The 22,938-nt window shown below is 40.6% G+C and overlaps 1 protein-coding gene across 1 annotated transcript in view; it reads right to left on the bottom strand.

The window, feature by feature from the left end:
* PATJ (PATJ crumbs cell polarity complex component) overlaps positions 1-22,938 on the bottom strand; it is a 304,927-nt gene that overhangs the window by 47,761 nt on the left and 234,228 nt on the right. The window contains exon 34 of the mRNA XM_081087464.1: positions 20,939-21,072. Coding sequence (XP_080943590.1) covers positions 20,939-21,072 — 134 coding nt within the window. The remainder of the gene's footprint in view (positions 1-20,938; positions 21,073-22,938) is intronic.

Genomic DNA, 22,938 nt, shown 5'->3' on the forward strand with positions numbered 1-22,938 from the left:
ATGAAAATAACATGTACCATAAAGGACTCAAGAAATATCACAGTAAACACTGAAGGACAAAACAAAACAAAAAACAAAACAAAAAACAAAAACAAACAAACACTGAAGAAGAATGCCTCCCACACCAGGCCCTCGGAGACACTCCCTAGAGACAACCACCATCAATGGTTTCATCAGGATCCCTCCGGCCAATTTACATCTACTAGTATACACCCCAAATTTATGTTTTGGGGAGACTATTTTAAAAATATTCAAAATGGAGTTTATTCACACAATTTTTCTCCTTCATATCGAGCAAGTAGGTAAGCTTTGAAATTTCTTGTCTTGGGTATGTTTGTGGAGCTGAAAATGGAAGCAACCAGGTCGTTGGTTCTTTCTGTTGTTTATAAAACTGACTGAACAGATGTTGTGGAATGGACTACGCTACGTGTCTTAGAAGGCCGCTGGGAGAAGAAAAGAGCTTTTGAGAGGAGACTAGAAACAGAGATCTGTGGGTTCCATGAGAAGTGAGGATTGAATCCTTGCGCTGCCTGGTGCCCTCCCATTCTCTGCTTCCCAATCCCCCAGAACACACACAAGGTTCAAGAACCTGCAGGCAATGGTCAAGGGGGGTCAGGCTTGAGGTATAATGATCCATCTTGAAAGAAGTCCTATGTCCCAAACATGGGGGCTTAGAAGCTGCAGGACTTCTGGTACTTCTAGTCTTGAAGAGATCATGTAGGCTTGGGCACCTATGGGCTTGATGATTACCAGGGTGGACTGATGACAGTGTCCGCAGGGGCCTAGCCAAGTCTGGGAGCTTTTGGAGAAACAGGAACCCTGAGAGTTCATGAGCTGCCAAAATGACTGGGTTGAATTATGCTTTAGTCCAGAAGTATGGAGCTTCAGAATTAGAATTACACTGACATTAAGTAAATGAAGAAATGAAATATTTCTTGAAAAAATATCATAAACAAGACAGGAAAATAAATCCAACCAATCTACTCCTTAAAAAAAGAAGGTTCCTACACAATTTTTTTTTTTAATCCTCACTCAAGGATACTTTTTCCACTGATTTATAGAGAAAGAGAGCAGAAGGGAGGGAGGAGCAGGAGAGAGAGAGAAAAACATTGACTTGAGAGAGACACATCAACTGGTTGCCTCCCACACATGCCCCCACTGGGGCTGGGGAACAGCAACAGAGGTACGTGCCCTTGACCGGGAATCGAACCTGAGACCCTTCGGATCTAACCACTAAGCAAAACTGGCCAGGACTACATAAATTCTTGAATAGAGAAGCAACAAAAGAAAATAAGAGGTCTATAACCATATGACCCATCTGGATTCCAAATATCTTCACAATATTAAATAATTTTATTTTATCACCATACAGTTCTGAAAACATTCTTTATGATAGCAATGAGAGAAGCAGCCCCCAAAAGCCAGGAACGGTTCCGTGATCCAGACAATTTACATTTCAGACTCTGTGCCGTAATGGATTTAGACCATTCTTTGTTGTAAATGACTTATGAAATTTCCAGGCCCAGGGAGCATTTACACTGCCAAGAATTTGTTCCTCTGAACTGTTCCAGGGAAATGGTTTTGAAGAAACTTGCTGGGTCAGTGGCTTGAGGTGATCCCAGTAACACTGCTAAGATGACACCAAGGGACATTTTTATGAAGGCAATGCGGGGAGAAACTCACGCAAGCTCCCGGTAATGCCCTATGTCACGCCGGTTTTCAGTTTGGTGGTCAAGCGCCCATTGTCACTGGATGGGGAGAATCAGACTGGACTCATACTACTCATGGCTTTTACAGAGCTTAATTTTCAGCATACACCCCTTTGATCTTGGAACATTACGAAAGTCAAATGGGAAATTTCCCTTCATTCATACTCAAAAGGAAGGAAAAGACCCCATAAAGTTTTTATTCCATAAAAGTTAGTCTGAATTCTTATATACTTTCTGGGTGCTCAATGAACTATTATACATAAAACAAATATACTGTTAATAGTCTCAAATAAATGCTGAACTCACTGCCAATGATCTGTTTTTGGGCCATAAGTCTTTCTGTACGAAAAACTCCCCATTCTTTCTTTCCTTTTGTTTGACTGCTCTCTGATTTCTCTTAAAGTTATCAGGGAAAATACAAGAGAACATGAGATGCTATGACTATTGATAGAAAAAGTCTGCATTTCTTACCACGTGCCCTTATGTGGTTCTGGACAGTTGCATTAACTGGGAGTGACAGAGGTAAGAGGGGACTAACAGTTAAATTGGAAAGGGGGTGGTGAATTGAAAAGAAAAACAGATTTGATTTATTCTTCAAAAGTTATATAGTTTATAGGGTAGGGCGGAAAAATAAAAAAGATACTAGATTGGGATATATAAAGCATCTATTTGACAAGGCTACATTAAGATGGTACATCTGGCACCATACACAGTTATTACAGTATCATTGACTATATTCTCTCTGTTGTATTTTACATCCCTGTGACTGTTCTGTAACTACCAATCTGTATTTCTCAATCCCTTCACCTCTTTTACCCAGACCCCCAACCCCACTCCCCTCTGGCAATGATCAGCTGTTTCTATTCCTGTGAGTCTGTTTCTGTTTTGTTCCTTTGTCTATGTTGTTCTTTAGATTTCACATATAAGTGAAATCAGATGGTATTTGTCTTTCTCTGGCTGACTTACTTCACTTAGCATAATATCAGGGCCCACTGAATGTACATGGTAATTGAAAGTATCTAAGAAATTTTACTTCTTGCTTTTGAAAAATTGTTGATTAGGTGAAATAATGGGTCATTAATGAAAGACTGACTTTCATTGTTTTAAATAAAAAATTTGGAATTGATGATACACATCTTATCTCCTCATATTTCTTCCTAAATGTTAATGCTCTGAAGCTTTCACACAAAACTGCTTGTTGGTACAACTCTGAGGGCCCTTTCTCCCACTCTCCTCCCTTCCTATCTCTGTGCATTTAAATAACATTCCTCCACCCTAGAATACTTCAGTGGCTCTGTCTACCCACACCAATGACTTCTAAAAGTCATCCATTCTAGTAGCAGTCTAATAATCATTTTCCTGGGGTTGGGTTGCTGGCTTGTGGCTTTAGAGACAAATGATTATGAGGTAGGCCTCTCGAGTCAGACTTCTCAAATCCTGGCCTTGCTACTTCTGGCCATGGGCCTTGGAAAGACCTCCCCAGGCCTTAGCATCCTCATTTTCATATGGTTTTAACAATACTACCTACACACAGTGCCAGCACATTGCCAGGAAGCAGTAACATCTCACTTATTTAACAATAGGTACCAAAGATACTACACACTTCCCATTTGTAGCCACTTACTCCACGTAACAACCAAGCAACCTCAATATTGTTAGTCTCATTTACACTTGGGGAAAAAGAGGCTCAGAAGGGTTTAGACTTGACCAAGTCTTTACAGCTTCCAAGTAGGAGAGATTAAATTGAACTTGGGACTGTTTAATGCCAAAGCCTGTGTTCCTGCCACTATAGCAAGATTCTCATCTGTTTTGAATATTTCATTTTGCACTTGTATAAAAGCTGACTTGGGATTTTCCATATGGCATCAATTCTGTTGAAATATTGTCTCCTCAACTCAATAGCAAAAGCCTTGAGGGCATGAGCTGATCATTTTATAGAGAGTGAACAGAAAGATGACTTGTGGAAGTGAAAATTGAAGCCTTTGGCTTAATGAGGTGGGGTGATGATCTGTGGATCTCTCTTGCCAGTGTTGGTACATGACCAGGGTTTGACACAAAGCACAATGGGTAGGCCCTCTCCCCACCCCAACATAGAATCTCTCTCTCTTCATTCCATCATCTTTTCCTCCCTCCCTCCCTCCCTCCCTCCCTCCCTTCCTTCCCTCCCTCTCTCACTCCTTTCCTTCTTCCCTTCCTTCTTTCCTCCTGTCCATCTTTTCAATCTGTGCACCCATAGTATTCATTGAATGATTTTTTTCTACATGAGTGGTTATAAACCATTAAATACAATGATAAAAATTATCCTACATAATAAAAGCCCAGTGACTGAATGGCAGAATGACCAGAACGACTGGTTGACCAGTCGCTATGACCACCAGGGGGCAGACGCTCAATGCAGGAGCTGCCCCCCTGGTGGTCAGTGCACTCCCACAGTGGGAATGCTGCTCGGACGTGCAGGTCCACAGCCACTTGGCTGACCAGCACTCCCACAGCGGACTGATCCCTGCAGGCCATGCCCCCCACCAGTGCACTAATCCCGTGCACTGGGCCTCTAGTGTTTAAAATAAAAGGTTGTCCAGTTCAAGAAAAACATATTTCTTCTAATTAATGGTATAGAGATTTGAGACTCATTTGTAGATGGCCAACTATACCCAAAACTAATTTCCTCTTGGTCGTTATGTGACTTTGACTGGGCCAATAGAAATTTAAGTGAGATGATCTGTTTACTTACTGCCTGAGACAACACTAACAATTTCCCTCTGGACACTCTACATTACTCATTTGACTTGCCAACTCTAGACACAGGGAAGAATTTGATCAGTGAGCTAGAGAATCTTTCAAATATTGTGTTTTCCCTAATTAGAAGGATCAGGAAGGATTTTTAGAGATGTAGGAAAAGTTGTCTGCTTACAAACTTCTCCCTCATCAGCTGATGTCTAAAAAAGGTTTAACTGAGAAAAATTCATTTTTCCCCCATCATTATGGATACCATTAAAGAAATAGACACCCAGGAAGAAGGTGGAAAGCAAATTCATCATATTGTTTAAGGAATTGTTGTTTTAATGTATCCATTCCTAAAAGAGTAAGGTCTTATTTATTTTTAAATATAGTAGATAATACATGTACAGGGTACTAGATTCAAAATAGTATACATTGAAAAGTTTCTCTCCAGCATCTATCCCTCAGCCACCCAATTTCCCTAACTAGAAACAAACCTATTAAAAGTTCCTTTTGTATTTTTACAGAGACATTCTATATATCTAAATGTGGAAAGTACAAAGAGCACCAAATGCTTGAGGATCACACTCCTTTTTATCTGCCGTCTCCTTGGTTTGAGCCAGCCAAGAAACATCTATCTATTCTGCAAGACTTGTTTCTGACTCTCTCTCCCAGTGAAGTTGATCAACCCTTCCCGTGGATCACTGCTCTATCTCCTACTATTATCGAACCCATCACAATATCACAATGGCTTGTTCATGGATCTAGGTTCTATATCACATCCCATTCTCAGTGGAACCCTTCTGAACAGAGGCTGCTTCCAACTGACTCCTCTTTGCAGCCCATGCCAAGCCCAGAGTAGGCACTCAATAAATGTTTGCTAAATGATTATCGAAAATTTGGCTGGAGAATGAAGATGGTATCAAAATGACCCAGAAAGAAGAGGGTTGGTATGTCATAATCTTTTATAAAAATACATTTTTATTGGTTGTTATCGAGAGAGATAGAAACATCAATGAGAGAGAAACATCCATCGGCTGCCTCCTGCATGCCCCCTACTGGGGATCAATCCTGCAACCTGGGCATGTACCCTGTCAGGGAATTGAACCAGCAACCTCTTGGAGCATGGGTCGATGTTCAACCACTGAGCAGCACCAGCCAGGACGTCATAATCTTAATCTAACCCTACCAAGCTTCTGATGGTAATATACAACAAGCACACCCATCACACATGGATATGAAAGCCACCTGAATTTCCAGAGGATTTACGGTAGCTCACAGTGCAATTTAAAGGAGCCAACTATGAGGGACTTAATTATCACCGAGCCCCACAAAAATGGTAAACTCCTCCAGGGGGATTTAGACTCTGACTTGCTAGAAAAGAATTTCACAACATGCAGTAATGTATCCTTAGGCAGAGTCAAAGTCATCAGACACTTCGGCCTATCAATCACCATTTTCTTTATTGTTCAAGCTGCCAACAAGTAGATAAAGTAACTCATAAACACATCAAGCATGGAGCAAAAGGCAATTTTATTGTTGTCACAATTGGCCCATAACATTTAAAGAAGCCATGTGTTAGAAAAATTACATAAGGGTCTCCTGTGGGCTGAAGGATATCAGTGAGCATCCTGTGTAGGTGAACTATTTCCACAGAATGAGATTTTATAGTTTACACTTCTAGATATTCAGTGGATTGTTTTAACAAGCATCTTAGGAGAAAATTTTGATAAAGAATTATATGGTAGAGAGTATTATTAAGGACTATATATATGTGGCTTAATTTTACTGCTTCTAGGCCTGTTTTACTTAATTTGGATTACTCTGAATTGACCAATCTTTGCCATATTCATAAAAGCTCCTGCCCTCACTCCCCACAAAATAATCCTAGCGGACATTTTAACTACGGAAAGGTTTCACATTAAGTTTCACATTTAGGTGGAGAACATATTTACCCATGATCCAAAAAGAGTGTTATGTCTTATTTTCCTGTTTTACAGGAAAAAGCCCTCCTAACAAGAAAGACCCATGAGGGCCAAAAGAAGTATTAAAATACTATAAATAAATTGGGTATTCTTTTTTCCTCTGGAAGAAATCATAGTTCACATTTGCGGCTTTAGAGGAATAATGCAACTTTAATTAATTAATTCATCATTTTTAAAATATAATTTTATTGATTTCAGAGAGAGGAAGAGAGATATAGAAACATCAATGATGAGAGAGAATCACTGACTGGCTGCCTGCTACACACCCTCTACTGGGGATCAAGCCCACAACCTGGGCATGTGCCCTGACCGGGAATTGAACTGTGATCTCCTGGTTCATGGGTCAACTCTCAACCACACGGGCCAGGCAATAATGCTACTTTTAAACATCATTTAATGGAGTTCGCCTCTATGGCCATCAGTGTTCAGAAATAGTACAGACAGGTGTTATACACAGTTGACTACCTTCTTGGCAGCAAGGCTAAGCTGATGAGGGGTGATAAATAGTGGGATAGTAAAATTTTAGTCCAATGCTGTACAAACCAAAATTATACTCAACTCTAAGCTGAAAAAAATTGTGTAGCTATTTTAAGTTACTGATTTGTGATGGCTACTGTAGTGGAGAGGTTTTTTTTGTTTGTTTGTTTTTTTAAAGTGTTGAGTTAAAACTCTTAAAGTATATCTCACTTTGAGCAAAGTTGATAGGCTCCAAACTGTATTTATATAAATAAAGGGATGAGAGTCTTAGAACATTATTATTTTCTGTCCCAAATCCGTGTGAACAAATGCTTTAAAAATCAAACATCGCTGAAGCCGGTTTGGCTCAGTGGATAGAGCGTCGGCCTGCGGACTGAGAGGTCCCAGGTTCGATTCCGGTCAAGGGCATGTACCTGGGTTGCAGGCATATCCCCAGTAGGAGATGTGCAGGAGGCAGCTGATCGATGATTCTCTCTCATTGATGTTTCTAACTCTCTATCTCTCTCCCTTCCTCTCTGTAAAAAAATTAATAAAGTATATTTAAAAAAAAAACAAAAAAAGAAAACCAACATCCTTATTATATTTCAACTAGAGGCCCAGTGCACAACATTCGTGCACTGGGGTGTGTGTGTGTGTGTGTGTGGGGGGGGGGGGTGTCCCTCAGCCTGGCCTGCGTCCTCAGTCTGGGACACCTTGGGGGATGTCCGCCTGCTGGCTTAGGCCTACTCCTTAAGCTGGCAGGCGGACATCCCCTTAGGGGTCCTTAGTGCTGCTGCAGAGGCAGGAGAGGCTCCTTCCACCACCATTGCGCTAGCCAGCCTTGAGCCTGGCTTTTGGCTGAGCAGCACTCCCCGTGGGAGCACACTGACCACCAGGGGGAAGCTCCTGTGTTGAGTGTCTGCTCCTTGGTGGTCAGTGTGCATCATAGCAACTGGTTGTTCCACTGTTCGGTCGATTTGCATATTAGGGTTTTACTATATAGGCTTAGAATGTAATTTGAGAAAAAGAAAGAAAAAGGGCAGTAAAGTGTGGAAGCAGGATCCAAGGATTGGGGATGTGAGGAGTTAAATTTTCTGACAGCTCTGCATGTAACCAACTTTGCAAGTGGTTCCGCATGAATCACTTTGTTGATGATGCTTAATATAATCATTAAAACACAGAGTCGAATTATGTGACTTCTAAAGTTATCCAGCTCTAAAATTTTAGACCACTATGGACTCATACCTTGTGCAAAGTGAAGTAGAGAAAGCCATTGAGTTACACGGATATTTAGGCCCTGCCTAGGAATAAGACTTCCTTCTAAATGGCAAACCAGAAGAATCCCAACTCTCATAGGCTAAGAGAGTTCAGTAAGATATGGGGTTGAGTCAGACTTTGAATTAGTTATCTTTTGCTGCAAAACTTACTGGCTTAAATAAAAAAAACTAACCATTTGTTTGTTCTTAATTCTTCTTTTTCTTTTTAATCCTCACCCGAGGATATTATTCCATTGATTTTTAGAGAGAATGCGAGAGGGAAAGACAGAGAAAAATATCAATGTGAGAGAAACATATCGATTGGTTGCCTCCTGTACATGCCCCATAGGCAGGGCTTAGGCCGGGGAGGAGCCTGCAACTGAGGTATATGCCTTGACCAGAATTGAACCTGGGATCTTTCAGTCGGCAGGTCAACACTCTATCAACTGAGCCAAACTGGCTAGGGCTGTTCATAATTCTGTCGGTTGAAAATTTGAGCTGGGCTCAGCTGGGCAGTTCTTCTGCTCCATGTTGTGGCATTTGGGCTCTCACATGAGAGTGAGTCAGGTTGTCTGGGCCTTAGGTGGGATGGCTGGGCCCCTTTTCCTCCATGTGCTCTCTCTCTATGGTGTGTCATCCGCCAGGAGGCCAGTCCAAGCTTGTTTGCAAGGTGGCAGTATTTCAGGACAAGAGCTAAGCTCCAGGCCAAGGCATGAAAGTCACACAATGCCACTTTCACTACTATTGGCCAAAGCAAGTCAATACACCACATCAATTTCAATGAATCAGGAAAGAGCATCATAGAATTTGTGGTCCATTTTAATCTACTACAGACTCTATCAGGTCAGCTAGATGAATTTTCCAGCCTGTAAACAATGGAAGGCAGCAATGTCTGATAGGAAGAGTCCTGGTTATAGCCAATAAACCCATGTTCACACTTTAGCTCTGCCACTTATAGCTTTGTGATACTTCTATTAAGTTATTTAACTTTTCCAAACCAATGTTCCTTTCTCTGTAAAGTGGAACAAATAAATCCTATCTTGCAGGGTTTGAGGATGGAAATGAGATGACGTATATAATGTCAAGCAAAGGGTCAGGCAAAAGATGTTGAATAATTGCTAATGAGGGGCCCAAATACTAATATATCTAAGGTTTAAGGGGGCATATTTGGTACATAAAAGAATACATATGTGTCAGAGTGATCAAAATTCATGATTCTAAAGAAGAATGATACCAGCAGTGGTCCATATTTTAATTTTGAATTTTCCTGTTATTATGGTGAGCCCAGAAAATAACTAGTTGCTTCTTTTCAAGAGAGATTATGCAACAAGGATATTTTAGGTTATTCTTTCTCAAGTCATGACTGCTCAGGGCTAAGTCCAAGGGACCATTTAAAAAAAATATATTTTATTGATTTTTTACAGAGAGGAAGGGAGAGGGATAGAGAGTTAGAAACATCGATGAGAGAGAAACATCAATCAGCCGCCTCCTGCACCCCTCCTCCTGGGGATGTGCCCACAATCAAGGTACATGCCCCTGACCAGAATCGAACCTGGGACCTTTCAGTCCGCAGGCCGATGCTCCATCCACTAAGCCAAACCGGTCAGGGCCCACGGGACCATTTGAATGCTCCAAAATCTAAGCCAGACTACAAGAGCCCTGTGCCTGAATATATTTTTTTTCTGATTTAAGTTAAGTACAATCTTCATTGTTCATGGTTTCTGTATTTGTAAATTCACCTACACTCTTAAATGAATGCTCTTGGTACTTTTGCGGTCATTCGTGGACATGTCACAGAGTGGTGACAATTTTGAGTAGCTAGATTCACTCATTCCCAGCTAAGGTAGAACAAGGTGACATTCGGCTTCTTGTTTCAGTTCTCATACTGTAAGCATCCTTCTGTGGTCTTTCTAGTGCCAGTTGCTTTGCATTTTTGTTTGTGATTTAATTGTTTAAAATGGCCCCAACAACAGGGCTAAAGTGCTGTCTGATGTTCCTAAGGGCAAGAAGGCTGTGATGTACTTTAAGGAGAAAATACATGTGTTAGTTGACCTCCTTTGGCCATGAGTTCAATGGCAGTGATCAACAATATATATTAAGTAAGGCATCTTTAAACAGAAACACCCATAATACAAATGAAAATGTTGTGACCAGAGGCTCAGAGGAATCTAATTCTGTATTTCCTTAGAAGCAGTGGGTGAGTATTCACCAATTCAGTGTTTGCTGCAATTTAATAGAATATAATTGCGGTGAATACTAAGAATTGGCTGTACTTCCTACTGGTGCTTTTCTTTGGTGATACTACAGTACAACAAGACTTAGGAGCCTAATATGCAAGGGGATAAAGGTAGAAATGCAGACAAATGCTATCTATAATAGAGACGGCAGGACTCATGTCAACAACGGCAGTTCCCTGTTGTTCCTGCCACAGTAGGCAGTGGGTTATTAACCCAAGGATGAGAATTAGTTTTTTGGTTTTTTTTATGGACAAGAAGCTTTAATCATCAGAGCCAAGGTGTCTAACATTAAAAAGATGAAAATAATTCCAAGGGGGAGAAGTGAGAAGAGAGGGAGTGATGGAAAGAGGAAGGCAGAAGGAGGGAGGGAGGAAGGAAGGGAGAGAAGGGGAGAGAGAGATTGAGTTACTATATAAGGATGCGACACAGAGAAGAGCACAGGACAAACTTGGAACACTCCACAATTATAATACCTGGCCTCCTAGCTCCCTTTCCAAGCCCAACTTATACAACAATTTTTCTCTAACTCTTTCTCTCTTAAGCCCCAAGGGCCCTTCCTTTGCTGGAACTTGTGTTCTGAGCCATTTCTTCTGCGGCTCACTTCTCCCACCTCTGTGGCTTCTAAATAAACTTTCTCTTATAATATGAGTCTTGGTTCTGAATTCTTCTCAGCCAGAGCTCAAGAACTGAGGTTGCTGAACCGAGACTAACATCTGGTGCCCTTTTCCCGCTGCTAACAAAAGGACTCCGCTTACTCCAAATCTGAGCCGTTCCAAGTTTATATTTGTCTAGACCAGTGATGGCGAACCTTCTGAGCTCGGCGTGTCAGCATTTTGAAAAACCCTAACATAACTCTGGTGCCATGTCACATATAGAAATTTCTTGATATTTGCAACCATAGTAAAATAAAGATTTATATTTTTGATATTTATTTTATATATTTAAATGCCATTTACAAAGAAAAATCAACCAAAAAAATGAGTTCGCGTGTCACCTCTGACACAAGTGTCATAGGTTTGCCATCACTGGTCTAGACAACATGAGGCCCTTTTGCTAGTACTGCCATCAGTAATTTTGCATGTGAATTGCTCTAATGAAATAGGCCTTCCCAATTATTTAAGCGTTTTTTAAAAAGTGAAGACAGTTGTTTTACTTTTAAAATTTCATCTCATATTTTAATAAGAAAACATATTTCACATCAAGCGCCATTATTCAAATGCCTGAACATCTCTATTTGTGAAAAAGTCAAGCACACTTTTGTGTTGGTTGGTTTTATGGGTCTTCATAAGCAAAAGTTTCCGAATGGCTGGTGGCTCTGGTCTGCCTGCTCCCAAAGCCAGGAAAATCTGAAGCCGAGCTCAGGATGAGCTCTGGGTGCAGAAGCACAGAAAGGCATGAGGCAGATCAGGGCGGGACCCTGTGGGCACATCAGGTTGGGCAGGGCCACAGGCCACAGCCATGGTGCCATGCAGGTGCTGCTGTGCCTCAGTCTCTCACCTGCTCCACCCTTGGGGAAGCTTGCTGCTGCTTTTTGGAAGGAAGAGCCCTGAGGTAGTCCCCATATTCACTGGAAAAGGGGCCTGCTCCCGGGTTCGATTCCGGTCGAGGGCACATACCTCTGTTGCAGGCTCTATCTCCGGGCCCTGGTCGAGGCTAGTGTGGGAGGTAACCAATCGATGTGTCTCTCTCACATTGATGTATCTTTCTGTCTCTCCCCCTCCTTTCCACTCTTTCTAAAAAAATCAGTGGAAAAATATTCTTGGGTGAGGATTAACAAAAAAATAACAAACAACAGAAACCTGAAGGGGCTGTAGCTATACAATGGAAGTCAGCAAGAGTCCAATAAATTTATCTATCAGACTCTTATAAATTAGGGTTCACTAAACAGATGCTCTACGAATCTCAGAACATAGTCAAGACTTCACTTAATTCCATAAAACTATGTCACAAAAGGAACAAAGAGATAGTCTATATATCCTAATCTCAATTTATTCATCTGTCCTATATATGCTTGGAGGTATGAAGATATGCACCTACCAAACCTTCAAAGAAAAAGAAAATGGATAACAATGCTCAGTACCTACTATTTTGTGATACTGAAATATCCTCAAGAAATAAACTATAGACAACATAAATAAGCATTAAGTCAGCAATAGATATAGTGGCTTGTTTGACAAAAAAATAAGGATTAAATGATCAGTTACACAAGAAGCAATGACACCATTCTGTGTGTGTGTGTTTTGTTTTAAAGCAATGGACTGTGTAAGCTATCCTGAAACTCAAATGCAAGACTGCAAACTCTTACACACTATTTACAGGTAACTAAAATATGAAATGAAAATCACAGCAATAAAACAGCTAATAAAAGAATTGTTAAAAAAAAGAATTGTTGCAAATATATAAAGAACGTTACCCATTTTCAGACTCTGAAAAGCTTCCTCAGTCAAGCTTACAAAAACCTGTTTTATATTTACTTAAAATGGAGTTTCCTTGCCAAGTCTGATTTAACAAAAAATTGAGACTCATCAATATGAATATAATTTTTCATACTGAAATATAGATTTATTTTAAGGAAATGGAACAATATTTGCCTTAGAGTTTATAAGTCCCTATAGTTCCATCTGGTCCTTATTTATCTAAATTTTACTCAGCTTGCATAATATTTTTGCTTACAGTTATATTCTTTAAGATCAGAAATGTCCAAATCTGGAAATTCAGAGGTATTATTCGTTAACATTCTTTCAGTGTGATTCATAGACTTTTTGCAAACTTCACTTTGATTTTAAAATAAAACTAAGGTAATAAGATGTTTTGTGTAAAAATATATGACTTAAGCAATAACGATAAAAGGAGCCTGACTTTGGGAGATTACAAGCCAAAGCAAACCACACTCCTTATGAAATAGACTGTGCAAAGTTCATTTGAAGGGGAATAGCAAAATAAAACACTTAATCAAATGTGAAATAGCTTTCTATTCTGCTTACTTTAAACAACTATCTAGTGGTTTCAATTGCTGCAGTCCTACATTTACATGGTCAATAGCAGTAATATAGTGAAGGGTTAAATGAGAACCTGACATATGGGTATGGCTAAAGGACAGATACTGTATGCTTCACTTCAATTTCTAGGTGGATGAACTTTCACATATAGCATCGAAATGGGAGTCCATCTACCTGGATGCCTCCTGCTAATGTACCTGCCCTACAGAACTTCTGTTTAATAAGAACAAGTTACAATAGTACTAAATCAGGTGGTGAAAAAAATACAGGTTTGAAACTTGGAGAGAAATGACAATATGTTGCATCTGACATCCCAGGCCTTTTTGATATTAAGAATATGGAAATGTTAAAATTTATCCTGGGAATCCACTGGCCTAATTTATAATGGGATGGTACCAAGACTATAAAAAGAATACAAATACCTTAATCTAACTGTTTTCCTCTTGCAAAGAGACAAGACCCATAAGAACAATAAAAGTATAGCAACTAGGGATTATTTAAAAAATATTTTTTTATTGATTTCCGAGAGGAAGGGATAGGGAGAGAGAGAAGTAAATGCATCAATGATGAGAGAGAATCATTGATCAGCTGCCTTCTGCATGCCCCCTAGTAGGGATCGAGCCCAGTGTGTCAGCATTTTGAAAAACCCTAACTTAATTCTGGTGCTCAAAATGTTCCCTTGACCAGAATCCAACCCAGGGCCCTTCAGTCAGCAGGCCAACGCTCTATCCACTGAGCCAAACCAGCTAGGGCTAGGGCTTATATTTTTAAACCCACCTTTCTAAAAGTAATAGCAATTACTAGCATCCATAAAATGAAACAAAACAAAAACAATGATTATGCCTTATTCTCTAGAAAAAAAAAAGCGCAAGGCTTTGCAGTTATTTAAAAAAATATATATATATTTTATTGATTTTTTTACAGAGAGGAAGGGAGAGGGATAGAGTTAGAAACATCGATGAGAGAGAGGCATTGATCAGCTGCCTCCTGCACCCTCCCTACTGGGGATGTGCCTGCAACCAAGGTACATGCCCTTGACTGGAATCGAACCTGGGACCCTTGAGTCCGCAGGCCAATGCTCTATCCATTGAGCCAAACCGGTTAGGGCAAGGCTTTGCAGTTTAAAGGAATTTGTGAGACAGGAATAAAAGAGAGAGAGAATGAATTTTCTTATACTATCGTTTTGAAAAAAAGTTATAAATGTAAATGTTCCTTCCTGATTAAAAAGCAAAACCTAACAATAATAATATCCTTGCAGAGTGGCTGCCTGCCTTTGTCAAAATATTTCTCAAGATGGGGCACGCACTGTCCCAGGCACCTTTGGTCAGCTAACCTTCAGAAAGTCCTTCCTTATAGTCATGTGAGATTTGTTTTTCAATGAGCCCCCTTGGGAGCACCTGAATTGATCAAGGTAGCCTTGGTGTGCATTGTCCCTTTGGTCTTCCTTCTTCCAGTCTGTTCTATTCTTTCTCAAATGCTGTGATTTCAACAACATTCTTGTTAACCGCAGAATCACGCCCAGAAATGAGTAGGGTACTCTAGCTACAGTTAAAATCGATCAGAGAAGCATTCCGTACAGATCTAATAGCATATGCAAAAGCCTGGCATTAGGTGGGAGCAAGACCCATAGGAGGAACTGAATAAGGCCAGCATGGCTGGAATTCAGAGTGGTGCAATGAGGCTGGTCAGAGAGTCATGTTTTTAAGTGTATCAGGCACTATATGGGGGTACTAAAGATGCAAAATAAAATAAAACAGGCCTGTTCTCAAGGCTCAGGGTCTGGTGGGGAGATGGATAACTCCCTTTTACAGAAGACTGATGACACATAGTATAGCGCTAGAAAAGGGACACAAATAGTGTGGCTTTGGAATCAGACTGTCTAAGTAAACCCCAACTGGACCAAATTTAGTTAGGTAATTTCCCTGATGACATAATACTAGAGAAATTACCTAACTAAATTTGTGCCTCAATTTCCTCATCTGTAAAATGGGAACATTGCTTTCCCATAGTGATAAACCTTTCTTATTGGGTTGCTGTGAGAATAAAATGAGATGATACATATTAATAATAGTTCCTGAATCACTTTATAAAACTTTCATGCTAAAAAAAACCAAATATCTAATTGTCAGAAACAAAATCGTATTTCTCACAGTACAAGAAACGTACCAAAGACACAGATGAAGGGAGCTAAGAATCTACTTTAATATGACTGTTTACTACTACTACTACTACTACTACTACTACTACTAATAATAATAATAATAACAACTAATAACTCCGTATAGACAAGCACTGGGAAAAGTCCTTTTTATTCTTTTTATTCTTTTTTTTCTTTATATTCTTTATTTTAATTAATCCACATACCAACCTCACGAGGTATATTTTGTCACCATCACTATTTTATGAAGGAAGAAGCAGACTTAGAAGAGTTAAATTGCTTGTCCAAGGGCCCCCAGTTAAAGATCTGGGATTCTGAGGCCACAAGGCCAGCATCATTACTCCGCTGTGCTGCCTGAGAGGGTTGACAGAACACATTGTCTACAGTTTGGGACCTTTGGAAATGACACCCAGAGAAAGGAAACGGACAGAATGAGGATCCCGAAGAACCTTACTTCGTTCTTTCTCCACCTTACTGTTCAGTCCCAAGAACAGTTCACGTCTGCTAAAACTCTAAGATAAAAGATGGACTTTTTAAGTTTTTTATTCTCTTCTCTAGAATTCCCCAGGCAGAGGACAATGGAGAAAAAACACCTTCTAATCAGCAAGCAAACGTGTCTGAGAAGAGGGCTTTGAGGGCTTCAGGGAGAGGTTTGAGGAATATGGTGTGCTCGTTGTAAGATGTAAGAGTCCTTGGTCTTTCCTTTGGCAGAATAGGCCAAGTCCTCTGAGCTGCAAGATTTCATGCAAATTACCATTCCAAGACCAAAGAGAGGGAGGGAGGGGAAGACAAGGTGAAGGGATGGGTGGATAGTTGGGTGGAAGGAAATAAAAAATATGAATTAATATACTATCTCTTTTATGCAACATGTCGATCTGGTTTCCTGGCTGTGTCTCCCCCTCAAATTCACAAGTTGAAGTCCCATGTGATATTAGGAGGAAGGGCCTTTGGAAAGTGATTAGGTCACGAGGGCAAAGCCCTCATGAGTGGGATCTGTGCCTTAAAAAAGAGGCCCCACAGCGCTCCCTTGATCCTTTCATCAGGAGAGGATAACAAGAAGCCTGTAACCCAGAGACCCTCAATCAACCATGCTGGCACCCTGATCTTGGACTTCAGCCTCCAGATCTGTGAGTAATAAATTTCTGTTGTTTATAAGCCACCCAGTCTGTGGTATTTTGTTATAGCGGCCCAAATGGACTAAGACACTGGCTTGTGAGACACATATAAAACCTAGCCTACATTAATTAAATCTATACAGTGTGTACTAAGCTCTACTTTTTTCTACTTTCCAGAGGAAGTCCCTGTTTTAATAGCCCCTGTTATGATTTTTCATTGGTTGATTCCCTATATTACACCATAAACATTAAAGCAGTAGAATCAACTTGAATGAATGTGTGAGCTCTTTGAAGACAGGGTTTTTCACTCAATTTTGTATTCTTAGCACTAAGCAAAGGGCAGCCTTTGAGCAAACATATGCAACCTATCACAGAAGAGCCATATTCACCAAAAGCAGACCTGGGAGCACATCAGAAGATTAAAACAACAGAGGCAGGGTTTATCGTGGAGGATTGGGTCCAGGTGTGCTCATAAACCCTCCTGGAGGCTCACCCTCATCATTATCTTGGTATTTTAAAAGGTCTATTTAGATGACCTTCTGCAAATGCATTGGGATGCTAAATGAGATCTCCCTCTGTGATCTCGGAAACCATCTGTCTCTGCTCCAGAGACACTATTTATAGCAGATAGGACTGATGTGGTGTCAAGATCAAGTCCCAGAGGCTTAATTCCACTCAAGACAGCAAAAATATCTGTTGGACAAACAACAAAGAGGGAACAGAAACCCTAATTGGGAAGGTTGGAGCAGATGCTTGAGAAGAGTCACGGGCACGCAAAACGTGCTCTTTCCTGGCACTGGAGGGGAGCAAGGATGCACCACATAATCAAATGCGCAAGGGCAAGTGCAAAGGCACTTTTGAGAGTGAGTGTCAACATTGTCCACAGTTTCCTTTCCTATGGTCTCGTCTTGCTCTGCTAACTTCCTGCTGGCTGGATGCCCTCCTAGGATCTGACTGGATCATGTGACCTGGAGTGTTGATTAAGCTGCATGTTCCATGCTAAAATTTGGAGAGAGAAAAAGAAAGACCTTCATGGTGATAAACAATGGTTTTATTTGTTAGTGCACCTTCTACCCCGTGCTGTTCAGCCTCACCAAAACGACATGCCTAGATATTACAGTGAGTCTAACTTACAGATTTGATGAGGTACCCGAGGTTAGGAAAGAAAAGCTGTGTCCCATTTCTCATTTTTAAGTGGTGCTTAGCCTTCCAAGGACAATGGGATTTACAGTATCAAAAGGCAGGGTTATATATTATGGACCTCAAGATGCTCTTAAGGCAATTTTTGGTGGCCTCATGGTGGCAAGAGAAGCGGAGCATAGTATTTAACAAGCAGCCTCACACCCAGGATGCAGGAGGGGATGGGAGCAGCAGAAGCCCGCAGCCTGGCAGCCAGTAGCACAAACGTATGCAATATTAAAGACCCACGAACAGCGTGGGCACATCTTATTTAGCTTTTCTAACCAGCCCACACAAGGCAAAGTAGAATTAATAACAACAAAAGCAAATATATATATATATATCAGCTAACAAACTCATTCAGCTAGGCCAGACATGCTGACTCAAGTCTTCTGATTTCCGATGGGAAACCCAGTTTTGCCTTATTTTAAGCAGTATAAAGAGACTTATATTTGCAAAAAATATATTTCTTGCAAATACATAAGGTTCCTTATATTTCTTGCAAATATTTGCAAGAAGTAAAAAGGTTCCTTTTTGCTTATGAAAGAATTCACTACACACTTTTCTACACTTGACTCATTTCAAATGTAGCTTTATTGATACAAATGTAATGATTAAACATTCAGAAGCATCTCTTTAGGAAAATGAGAAAACAGGCCCTGGAGGGAAGGCACACCCAATGTTCAGGGTCAACCAGTAGTTTCTGAATACCACCCCAATGGCCTTAGTAATACCTACACATACTTCCCTACTGTTTATAAAGTCTCTGATCCTCACCACAACCCAGTGGGTGAGGATTATTAAGCGTGGAAACTGAGGCTTGGAGAAGGTACATGTCAAGTGCAATTGCTTACTATGTGCTAGGCACCCTGGCTAAGCACCATATACTGGTCATCTCATCGATCCTCCTAGCCACTCTGTAAGAGATTACAGATTATCCATTAATAGATCATGGGTCAGGAAATGAACTCTGAGAGGTTAAGGAACCCGTCCCAGCTGATAAATGGTCGAGAGGAAATATGACTGAGAGCTAACAGAGAAATGAACAGTCAACCATCTGCTCGGAGATCAGAAGAGGAGAGGCCATAGAAGCTGAAGAAGTTAGGCAAGACATTCTATAGAAGGTAAAGAATCTTGGTGAGGATAGTGGGGAGGGAAGAGGGCAGAAAGAGAGCAATTTGAGGGGAGTGGGGCAGGTCTGAGAGGCTGGATTGCATTGCAGGTTCGGGGAACGTGGTCTGCTCTGGTGCTATGTTGGTGGTGTGTTACTTTCTGTCCATATTAGGAGCTGGCTGGAGGGTGGGCCAAAGCATTTCTATGAACAGCTCGAAGACCAGATCCCATATAATTAGGAGGCCTTATTAAAAATACAATGAAAAAATGTAGCCCAGATCAAGTCACTTAAAGGGAAACTTAAGGAAGAGTTTACCCCTTTCCTCAATAATAGAGAGCATTCCAAGCCAAACAATGAGAAATGTAGAAAAGTTCGGCAGCCTTAAGAAGGCAAAGACCCATGAAAAGGCTGGGAGCTAAAACTGGCTGTTGAGCTAGTTAAATTAGCTGTTTCTACTTCTATCCATGCTGATGGAAAAACGTAGTGCATACGGGAAGCCACATGCAGCAGTTCCTGCCTGCAGAGGCAAATGGAGATCATTCAGGAAATAAGTTATCCTCAACTCTGGAGAAAAGCTTTTAGCAAGCTTTCATCAAATGGAAGAAGATGAAATCCTATATAATAAAAGCCTAATATGCAAATCGACTGAACAGCGTAACAACCGATCACTATGACATGCACTGACCACCAGGGGGCAGGTGCTCAATGCGGGTGCTTCCCCCAACCTGTAGGCCCCAGGCCAGCCAAGGAGGGTGCCAGCAGGGGCCCCCCGATCACCCCATGGATTGGCCCTGGTTGCTGACCAGGCCTAGGGACCCTACTCAGTGCATGGATTTCGTGCACTGGGTCTCTAGTGTTTTAATAAACAAACACTGGCCTCTGAGCACATCAGGCTCAGGTGCTTCACTAGTAGGATGGAACAGAACATCGGGATTCTCTAGGTTGGGCCTGATAGCAGAAGAGAGAAGGACCATGACCAGGAAACATGGGCAAGGCATTAAGACCCAGGTTTCTGTAGCACATACTGTGTTTGGGTTGCCTAGTGCTTTAGGGGTCTAATAGCTGTTACAGAAAAACAGAATAGGACCTTCTCATCCCTTGATACTACTAGCACAGAAACATTATATTCCTGCTCAAAATGGGAAACATCATTTTATTAATCATATTATAGTTATTGTTATCTGTAAACCTGGCATATACAATTTATTCCTTACTAAATAAAATAGGCAAAAGAAATATCAAAATATTCATTTAAAAAAACCATATACATTAATAAGAGTGATTGTCTCTAAGGAGAGGCCCTGGTTGAAGCTGGGGGTGGGGTAGAGGGCAAGCCTAGGGCAAAAGGACAGGAGGGATATTTATTTTTCACTTCATATCCTTTTGTGTCAATTTAACTTTGTGAATACATTACTTATTCAAATATACATGCATTGATTAATCACATCTTGAGGAAATAAAAACCCATGATGTTTTACATTCTAATGGCACTACTGATTAGTGACAATCAAAAGGTACTACATAATCAAAGATCTATCATCCAAGCAGAAACTAACATTCTAGACCAATTTAAAAAAAAATTATGACTGGATGAGACCATGTGAGAGTAAAGCAAAGCTAAATTGCTGGGCTAGAACTGATGTATACTTTTATCTAGCATTCCATTAAATAATAATGATGATGATAACAGCAACAGTTCATACCTATATTTACAGTTTGTATATCCAGGCACCATCCTGAACATTGTTATAATAGTTCTAAATGCTGCTATGATGTAGTTGATCTAATAAGCACTTACAAAAAATATTCAGCATCCTAGATGGACAAAATCCTGACTATTAAACACTCAGAAACATCTGACAGCTGCCCAAAATATGGCTACAAGCCCATTTACAATTATTTATTTTCCCCATACCATAAAAAACAAACTCTTCCATAAAGTGACACATGGCCACGATGAGGCTCAAGAGTAACTCTGTGACAGTGGCTACATTTCACATGCAGAAACTTACCAAGGGTGTGTCTCTTCCTCCCACAATGCTGAGGCCAAGCCCCGAATGTCCCTTGGATATTTCTATGATCATCTCCTGGCCGGGGACAATGGGACACGTGGCAGGATCCACTGACAGAGGCGCCTGGAAACCACCTGGAGAAGGAGTGAACACGGAGTAGCTTAGCTGGCGGGCAGGAGACGAAGCTCCGCTCGCACCCTTGTAGAGTGCACGCTCTGCGTGTGCTTATCCTTTCACTCTCTTTCTGCCAAGCACCACGGAGGAAAAGGCTGGGTCATTCCTGCCCATTCACCCAGAGATGAAACATGACATTCCTATGACACTTCTGAGATTAAAGCAATAACTAACCCCCTTCCCAAATCATCCATGTTAGCTTGAAAATTTTCAATCTTAAAATACACCATAAATTATGATGTAACTGAAAAAAAACAAGCAAAATCAATTACCTAAAAATGATCCCAAATGTATACATAGTAAAAAAAAAAGTGTTATGTAAACACAACTCAAGAATTAATTGTTGGCTCCATAAATGAAAAGCTTGTTAAAAGTATGTATTATTGCTCTTTCATAAAGATTTACTTTTTGGAACTATTGTTTTAGACTGGGTTTTTCTAAAAGCTAGGAGAGAAAAATTTATTGGCTGAGAAAAGATTTTTAATATATATTTTTATTGATTTCAGAGAGGAAGGGAGAGGGATAGAGAGACAGAAACATTAATTGGCTGCCTCCTATAAGCCCTCTAGTGGGGATCGAGCCTGCCACCCAGGCATGTGCCCTGACCAGGAACTGAACTGTGATCTCCTGGTTCATAGGTCCATGCTCAACCACTGAGCCACACTAGCCAGGCAGAAACGATTTTTAATACCCATTTGTCTAGCATAAATTCTACATATCTGCATTTTCCAGATGACTAAAGCTAACCCATTGAAAAATCAAAACAGCCAAATGTTATTTTCAAGAGTCTTATACAAATAATAGTCTTCAGAGATGTCTCTTTTTTTTTTTATAACTAAGTTTGGTCATCATGAGTATTGATTCTTACCTGTGATGTAATTTAGTAAGGGGCTGATAACAGAGGGCCCCATCTGCTGGTCACCTGCAGCTAATGCACTGGGGCCACGCTGAGACCCACAAAGCTCATTAAATTATGTGGAAGCAAGGGCATGCGGACTGACTACATATGGCCTGAGGGCCAAGAATGACTTTTACATTTTTAGAAAGTTGAAAAAAAAAAAGAAAAATAGTATTTCAAGACACCTGAAAATTATATAAAACTCAAATTTCAACACCCACAAATAAAGCTGCACTGGAACAAAGCCCTGCTCCTTCATTTACATCTAGTCTGCGGCTGCTATCACACTACAATGGCACAGTGGAGTAGCTGCAACAGAGACCAGATGGCCCGCAAGCCTTCAAAATTTACTATCTGGCTCTTTACAGAAAAAGTTGGCTAATCCCGGGTATAAAACAAAAGGGAACAGGCTCTAGGGAAGTCTGTGGGGGTTCTGCTCTGACTAAGCAATAATCATGGTCTTTGTGACAAGAGGGCACAAGTTTGAATTTGAGCTCCCAAGAGAAAAACTAGCAGGTGGGTGCAACTGACACTCACTCCTCGTCAGAGAAATGATGGAACCACCACCTAATAGGCTGTTAGAGGAATGAAATGTGTGTGAGGCACCCTGCCCAGGGTCTGGCAGATTGTAGCATTCATATATCTGCTGTTCCTGACCATATGGAATTTATTAATCTAATGGTCTCTTGGTGAAGAGTGAGAAATTTAGGGACACAACCTCAGTAACAATAAAAAAAAAAGAAGCTATATTAGAAGTAGAATGTTATAAACCTGATTTGCCTCTTGATGTTTTTGCAGCATGTGCATTTCATACTTCATATCCCCTTTACTAACAATAAAGACAATGTACATCCATTTCATGGGTGCTTTAAAAAGTTTATACTCCTTTGTAAATGACTAGTTTAGTCTCGAGTGAGAAGAGAGTGAA

The sequence above is a fragment of the Myotis nattereri genome (assembly GCF_964212035.1).
Source record: "Myotis nattereri genome assembly, chromosome: 3".
Classification (NCBI taxonomy): domain Eukaryota; kingdom Metazoa; phylum Chordata; class Mammalia; order Chiroptera; family Vespertilionidae; genus Myotis; species Myotis nattereri.